General features: G+C 39.2%; 1 protein-coding gene across 1 annotated transcript; it reads left to right on the top strand.

The window, feature by feature from the left end:
- Window positions 1-568: 568 nt before the first annotated feature.
- LOC104944828 (nardilysin-like) lies at window positions 569-5,873 on the top strand (the record flags this gene model as incomplete). The annotated part of the gene is made up of 9 exons (XM_010770404.1): window positions 569-822; window positions 1,287-1,318; window positions 2,995-3,133; window positions 3,370-3,417; window positions 3,610-3,662; window positions 3,744-3,827; window positions 3,908-4,115; window positions 4,703-4,792; window positions 5,129-5,873. Coding segments are annotated over 9 exons (1,130 nt in total), but the record flags the coding sequence as incomplete, so codon positions are not given.
- Between the last annotated feature and the right edge of the window lie 2,554 nt (window positions 5,874-8,427).

The raw sequence follows: 8,427 nt of genomic DNA, 5'->3' as shown, positions 1-8,427 counted from the left end.
TGCCGGTTTTCAGTGTCAACCTTTCGTTTTTTTAACGTAGAAAGAGACATTTTGATATCCAACTATGCTGACCAGGTTTGATTAAACCGCCGAAGGTGCGCGAGCTTGTAGTGAAGGGCAGCGCGAGCCGCGAGGACGCGCGCAGAGACGCAATAAATGACAGGAGTTGCTAGTAGGTGGGTTTGAAACCCGAGCCCGCCAAAGTTTTTAGGCAATGTCTTCCCCTCTATCTCTCAATGTAACACCCTCTCAGGAATAAAGGCACTCTGGCCCAAACATTTTTTTTATTTATTTTTAATTAAACTTTAATTTTTTTTTTTTAACTTTTTAACATTATACTCAAAGGGCCAGTAAATATCACCCGGGGGCCGGATTTGGCCCGCGGGCCGCCAATTGAATAGCCCTGCTGTACAGCATACCTTCAATTGCTACCAAAGCAGTGTCTTGGTAGCTTAATAATACAATCTTCTTACATGTTTATTCAACACGGAAACAGGTGAATACAGCAATGTAGTCAAACCTATGAATCTTCTTCAACAAAATAGTTGATCATTTACCAAACATTGAGCAGGCAAACTGCAGGCAGATCCACTGAGGAGCAGCTGCATCCTTACAAATAGAGCAACAGTGATTTCAGTGTCGGCTTGCTTTCCCTGCAGGGACGTCCGTTTGAGGATCCTGGAGCACTATCGCTGGTCTGTCATTCAGAAGTATCAGGCAGTCACTAAGGGTCTGACAGTGGATGACCTCATGACCTTTGTCACTGGGCTAAAGTCGGAGCTGTACACCGAAGGGCTGGTGCAGGGGAATTTCACCAGCACGGTGAGAAAGAGAGATCTGTGATGTGAAAAGCTAAACTAAACCCTTCAGAATCCAAATTGTTAACGAAGTTAGTTCAGCCAAGTTACAACAACTATTTCCCTTTTTAGTTTTGGTCCAGTATTTCTCACATCTGTCTCTGAAAGTACTCTATTAGATATCAACAATGAAGAGCTAACAAAGATATATATGGTGAGGATGATAAGTTGTTAGTGTTTTAAAAGTTACTTTTTTGTTAGTTCCAATATATAATCTGAATTACATGAAGATGTATGTTGTTAATTAAAAGTGTAGAAAGTAGAAACTGTTCTGGTAAAACTGGGACTTGTGTATCTTCAAATGCATTTCAACTTAATGTTATAACCCACTCCTCTCTCATACAGATGCTTGTTCCACTTGATTTATAAAATGTTCTCTTTGGGTAAGTTGTTCAGGTGTAATCTCATTCATGTTGTTTCCCCCAACAGGAGTCCAAAGAGTTTCTGCAGTACTTTATTGAGTGAGTATCCTGCTTATACAGTTTTTATAGTCCACAAACACGATCCTGGCGTAGGTTCCTGCTGAGTGGAGGCCATGTTGACAGCGTCGTCTACAGACCTGTTGGCTCTGTAGGCGAACTGCAGGGGGTCCAGGGGAGGTCTGTGATGTTTTTGATGTGGGACAGGACAAGGCGCTCAAAGGACTTCCTAACCACAGAGGGGTGGGGGCGACGGGTCTGTAGTCATTGACTCCTGTGATCTTTGTTTTTTTCGGGACCGGGATGATGGTGGAGGTTCAGAATTATGCTGGTACGACGGATGACTTATTAGCAAAATATACAGTTTCTCAGTTGTTTGCAATAAACAATTTACACCAGAGCTGTTTAAGTAGTTCAATGAAACTAATATTACTAAAAGAACACCCTGCCTACAGTGAAGCATGGCGTTGGCTCAGTGATGCTCTGGGACTGCTTTGCTGCCTCTGGCACTTGAAACCTGCAGCGTCTGGAGGGCTCGTGGATTCAAGTATCAGGAAACATTTTGGAAACAACCTCATGCTGTCTGTGAGGAAGCTTGGGAGTAATTTGACCTTCCAATGATCCCAAACATACCTCAAAGTCCACGAAGGCTTGGTTTCAGAAGAAGAAATGGAAGATTCTAGACACAGTCGCCTGACTTGAGCCCCATAGAACATCTCTGGTGGGATTTGAAAAGGCAGTTTCAAAACGCACACCCAAGAATATAACTGACCTGGAAGCCATTTGAGGAATGTGCTAAGATTCTTCAGGAGCGCTGTCAGAAGCTGGGGTCTGGCCTCACATTTGCAGCAGGTCAGAGCAGCAAAAGCTGCTCTACTAAGTACTGAAGATGCTTGTCATGATGGGGTTGAATAATTGTGAGACTGCAGTAATCATTAAACATTGCATTTTGTGTTTAATGTGGCTAAAACCCTTGTATTATTAGTTTCATTTAACTACTTAAACAGTTCTTGTGTAATTAGTTTATTGCAAACAGCTGAGAAATGGTATATCCCAACAATAAACCTAATGTGCAATAGGGGTTGAATCATTTTGATTGCAACTATACTTAAATGTTGACTATCAGAGTTATAACAAGTGTAATTGTTCTTAATTAACAAAAAATGCCAACAAATATTATTTAAGTGAGGGGGTGAAGGATCTTGGGGATTGTACAAAATAAAATAAATAAATAGGGCCTATATCTAAATCTATCCTTTGAAAGAAAACGCAAACAAAAAGCCCCACTATCTTAACTACTACCAATGGGAACAAAACCAATACAGGGGTGGCAACAATCAAATAACCTAGTGTGTTAACAAAGATGTACCTACATGGTCAAATGTGGAGGGTACCCCAGACTTAGCTAAAAAGTACACACACACACACACACACACACGCACGCACGCGCACACACACACACACACACACACACACACACACACACACACACACACACAGCGTGATATTTTTGCAGCATGATGACTGCAAAAAGATCACTACCTATTCCTTCTATATTTATTTGTTATTTAATATTTGTTTTAGATTAATTCAGCCATTTCCAGTTTAGACTGGAATGTAATTGTAAAATCAACAGTGTCTGTGCCAGTGTGATTTTTGAATGTACGTCTTTTTAAAACTACGTGTGTGTGTGTGTGTGTGTGTGTGTGCGTCTGCAGTAAGCTGCAGTTCCAGCCCCTGTCAGCAGAGGTCCCTGTGTTGTTCCGGGTGGTGGAGCTGCCTCAGAAACATCATTTCTGTAAAGTCAAGTCTCTGAACAAAGGAGACGCTAACTCTGAGGTCACTGTCTATTTTCAGGTGGGTGACAATCATGCTATTTCCCCAAACAAGACAAATTACAGCTGCAGTGTGGTTAAAACTAAAGCGTTAAACATCCATTTAATGTTCACTTTAACTGAGGAAATATCCCAATATGTCATGTTCTAAATGCTGAGTTCATCCACGACATCAAAGTTACTGAAGTTAACTACTTCTGTTAAGATGTTTACATTTATTTGTATTCTCTTGTTGTATACATCTTGATTCTCTTGCAGTCGGGGCTGAAGAATCTCAGAGAGCATGCTCTGATGGAGCTGCTGGTGGTGAGTGTTGACATGTTTACTACGGCTCCACAGACACTAGTGACAAATACATGATTCTGAGTGTTAACTAACCTCTTCATTACCGAACCACAGGAATTCCTATGATCTAATGGGAAGGATTCATTAAAAGAATGTCATCTGAACCCTTCTTTATATACTGAAATGTGCTTTGACGTGGTTGTGCCTCCCCAGATGCACATGGAGGAGCCATGCTTTGACTTCCTCAGGACAAAGGAGACGCTAGGGTTAGTTTGAGTCATATTAACTGAGCATAAAGATCACTCATGTGCACTTTAAAAACCCTTTCTTATCTCATTCCCCTCCAGGTACCAGGTGTACCCGACCTGCAGGAACACCTCTGGGATGCTTGGGTTCTCCGTCACCGTGGAAACACAGGCCTCAAAGTTCAGGTTAGTTGACCAACCTGTGTGTTTGACTCCTGAGTTGATTTTCTTTTTCTCTTTTAAAACCCTCCTTTTCGTCCCCGCAGCACAGAGCTGGTGGACGCCAAGATTGAGGAGTTCCTGGTCAGCTTCGGGGCGCGTCTGTCGGCGCTGAGCGAGGACGCCTTCAGGACGCAGGTGACAGCTCTTATCAAGCTGAAGGAATGCGAGGACGCTCACCTGGGAGAGGAGGTGGACCGCAACTGGTTTGAGGTTGTCACACAGCAATACATCTTTAAAAGGCTTGACAAGGAGGTGAGACGCATTAACTCCCTTTCATGTTCTGTCACAATACACACTGCCTTAATATCTTAAATGGTTAGCAAACATCTCCAAAGCATAGAAATCAATAATAATGTATACGATATAATAGAGTTAAGAGTAGGAATAGGATAGGACATTGATACAAATAAAAAAACAATAAAGTGAAATGATTGTTAGTCAAAGCTCTAATCTGGTTGAGTTTCATTTCTATTTGTTCAAACAGTTATTTTGTTTACCTTGTATGAATCTGTACTGTCCTGTTTTTCATTCTCAATCTGTTGCTGCTTTAATTCTAACTAGAGATAAATAAAGGTCCATCTTATCTTATTCATAGTTTCTGATTTACATTTTTATTTTGTCGTCCACACTAACTGTAAATGATCTGCATTAGTTTGATCTAATCTAGTGTACCTAATAATAAACTTGACACTGAGTGAATATAAAGGGTAAAATATTCACTAAACTTTTCTCTGAATACAAAGATACAGTAAAAATAAGGATGTATTTGTTTCTTTATTGCTAATGAAAGTGAGCAGGTCCTGACCTGTGGTTCTGACATGCTGTGCTCGCCCCTGCAGATCGAGACGCTGAAGCAGTTCTCTCGCTTGGAGCTGGTCTCCTGGTTCCTGGAACACAGAAACAGCAGCAGCAGGAAGCTCAGTGTCCATGTAAGTGTGTGTTTGGGCATCGTAAACTTAGTTACAACTTTTATTTGGAAGTCGGAAGTTCCTTTGTAAGACTTTCTTTGTTGAATCATTACAGAAATGATAGAAAACTATATTTTGGGTCAACACCAAACATTAACAGCTAACAGAGATATTTCTTGAGAGTGGAAGAAATTCCCTCAATGCAGGATTAGGAATGATATAACATGGATAATGCTCAGAAGAAATTGGTTGTACACGCAGTTTTTTGTAAGTAAGGCAAAACTAACCGGTACGATTCTTGTTTAGACAAATATGAACTAACAAAAGCTACTCGTTTGTTTTCCCCATCTCCATCAGGTGGTTGGTTTTGGGGTGGAGGAGAATGACCCCCCAGAACCGAGTGCCATCTGCAGCCCAGAAAGCATTGTCAACCCCCCCTCCTCGGCCTACGGTGAAGTGAGCGAGCTCACCTTCCTGATGGCCTCCTCGCCTTTGCTCCAGGACGCCACGCTCATCTCCGACATCCGAGCGTTCACCTCCTCCATCCCCCTCCACCCTTACTACAAAATCCTCAGCTAAGCCACTCACTGCAGACTGACATGAGAGAGCTAAAGACCTCTTCGCTGTCACATTAATAATACAGTTACCATGGAAACAGCTAGCATTCTTATTTGATAAAAGAGGATACTGTTAGAATGCACATCATTTACACGTGCTTAGATGTTGAGTTTAATGTACTCGCATAGAGCTTAAGAAATAAAACATTGTAAAATGCTGCTTTCATATACTGTGGGGAAAAAAGCTAAACTCTAGGTCCATATATAGCATCTCATGGTTTATGATATCTGGAAAATAATAATGGAAACATGTAAATGCAGAAAATAATCACTTTTTAAAATGAGCATAATGGCTTGACTGGCAAAAAATAACTAGTCATCATAGATAGTCATCTACGGTACTTTAGCCTACAGAATGTTTATAATTGAAAAAATAGGATGCCTAAGTATTTAACCTAGCTCAAACATAAGGATTTTTACCAAAAAACCATTTGCATCAGCTGTAAGTAAACACCTATTAAAAGTACAAACTGTTTAAACTTCAAGGCTAAATAGTTGTATTCTTGTTATTATTGTACCCTGCCCAATCACATGTTTTACACTGCCCATATTACCGATGCTCTCACTGTGCAACTACACTCCCATTTAACTGTTGCACCCTTACAGGAGGGGTGTGTTGGGAAGTATAACCTATAGCTATTTTACCAGTAATTAAAAAATAAATAATTAATTAGGCTTCTTTCCTTAAAGCAGGTTTTTACTTTATGTGAATCTGTGTTTTATTTGAGAAGCTGCAACGCATTCTGAAAACTAAAAGCATTATGTTAGTCAGGGGTGTCAAACTCAAATACACAGTGGGCCAAAATAAAAAAAATCGGTACTAGTCGAGGGCCGGACTGGTTCAATGTTTATTGCAAAACGTATTGAAATGAAACCTGGAACTAACGAAGCTTAAATGATTGCCAACATTAAACATTAAATAAATGAAAAATCAGTTGCATTGATTTCTTATGGCTCTATCTGCAGCTTTTCCAGAAATCATTTCTTATGATTACATTTTTCCACAGGCCAACAACAGCTTCAGAAAAATGTCCCTCAACCAAAAAACCAAACCAAAAAAGTGCGAAAAGGAAACATAGATTTAAACTAAATGTGCTGCTTTGTGATGCACACTAGTTCAAGCCAGATACTTGGCATCTCATCTTGGATGCAAGTTCATCAATATTTGGGGTCAGGCTCTGAGCTGAGGAGACCCTCAGGATTGAGTGAAGGTGTTCATCAGTAAGACGACTCCTGTGTGAATTTGTGTTTATCGTCATCAAAGAGAACAGTTGTTCACACAGGTATGTGCTGCCAAACATAGAGAGCTTTTGTACAGCTTGGGTACGCATTGTGTCTGGGATGAAACGTGGAAACTGACGCACCGGTCCATCTCACATTAGACCATAACATTACGATTATCTAGCTCTTAGACTCTTCATCTGAAACAGCTTACAATCATGTTGGTAAAACTACCAACATGATTTTGAATCAAAAGTAAAAACGTGAAATGATAAAGCATTTAGAAAATAAAGAATAACTTTTCAACTTTGCTTTTTGTGTTGCTTTGTAAGTAAGCTCAACCTATTTACAATTTGTAAATTATTATTGTATTAAATGAAACAGAAAGAAAACAGCAAATAGTTTAGCATAAACGTGTATCTCACACTCTTTGTCATAGTTGCCCAAATCAAGTAAAACAGACTGAACAAAGCTATGCCTGTCCACACACATTGAGCCTTTCTCTGCTATATTGAATTACTTTGAGGGACACCTAGGTCGGTTTACAGAGTTTTCTTTAATGAGTGAATGATGAACAACTGGCCAAAGATGTCTGGATGCTGTCCATGGGGAGACCACTGGAGGTCAATATGTCTCTTTTTTGAGAAAAAACTGACCACCTCTACTTGCATAAAAGCTGATTCTCACTGATATGTGAGCACTGGGAATCAATTATGGAAGGTATTTCCTCCATAACACACAGCTCACATCGACAAACAAATAAATGAGCAAATAAGTCAACAATATGCTCCACTTACTGATGAGCTCATCTCTCTCTCTCTCTCTCTCTCTCTCTCTCTCTCTCTCTCTCTCTCTCTGTGTGTGTGTGCACACCAGGAACCAGGAACACACTCAAAAGGACCACAATGAGACACATCAAAACCAATATAAATAGGATGGAATAAAAAAAAAAGAGAAACTAAATATTACGATAAGGAGCTAAACTAACACTGACAACAATATCTACAATTGACAAAAACAACCTGCAGTATGTACAGTACAAAGATACAAAATGACTAGAGCTGCAATAATTAGTCTCCTAATCGATTAGTTCATCGACAGATACAAATCACTTACTATTTTCATAATTGATCAATCCTTTATTTTTCATGCAAAAATGTGAGATTTCACACTTTTCTTAGCTTTATGTCATATTAAGTAAACATTGTCTGTAGTATCTTTCTATATATATTCTGTAGCCTAGTGAGACTGTATATTGTAGAGTATACTAAATGTATTCAATATCTTGTGTATTATAGATACTCTAGGGATATATGTCTTTCTATTGTTATTTGTATTTACTTGCTGCTATTTTTTCATTTTATTTGTATTCTTACTATATACTAATGTTAATTTATATTCTTATTATATTTTTATCTTATTGTATATTTTAAAAATGTTTAACTTTTGTAATGCGTGACACTGCTACCGGAATAAAATAAACTCCCAATTGTGGGTTAAATAAAGTATCTATCTAAAAACTTTTTGGATTTGGACAAAACAATACATTTGAAGACAGGACATTGGACTTCGCAATCTAAACTGGGATGAACCTTTTTATTTTTCTGACCGTTTAAACACCCAAACAATTAATTGATACCAAGAAAATAATCAGCAGGTTCATCAAAATTAAGACCGTAAGCTTCAGCCCTACAAAAGAGACAAGACACCGTAGAGGGGTTCATTTACGACACAAAAAGACACATAACAGCACAAAAGGGGCTAAACACACAATAAAATCTGTCTCCCCCCAATGTAGGAGCGGTGCATGTCATAAAT

This window comes from Notothenia coriiceps, unplaced genomic scaffold (genome assembly GCF_000735185.1).
Source record: "Notothenia coriiceps isolate Sejong01 unplaced genomic scaffold, NC01 NC01_scaffold00008945, whole genome shotgun sequence".
Taxonomy (NCBI): domain Eukaryota; kingdom Metazoa; phylum Chordata; class Actinopteri; order Perciformes; family Nototheniidae; genus Notothenia; species Notothenia coriiceps.
This window is presented reverse-complemented; position numbering and strand designations above follow the sequence as displayed.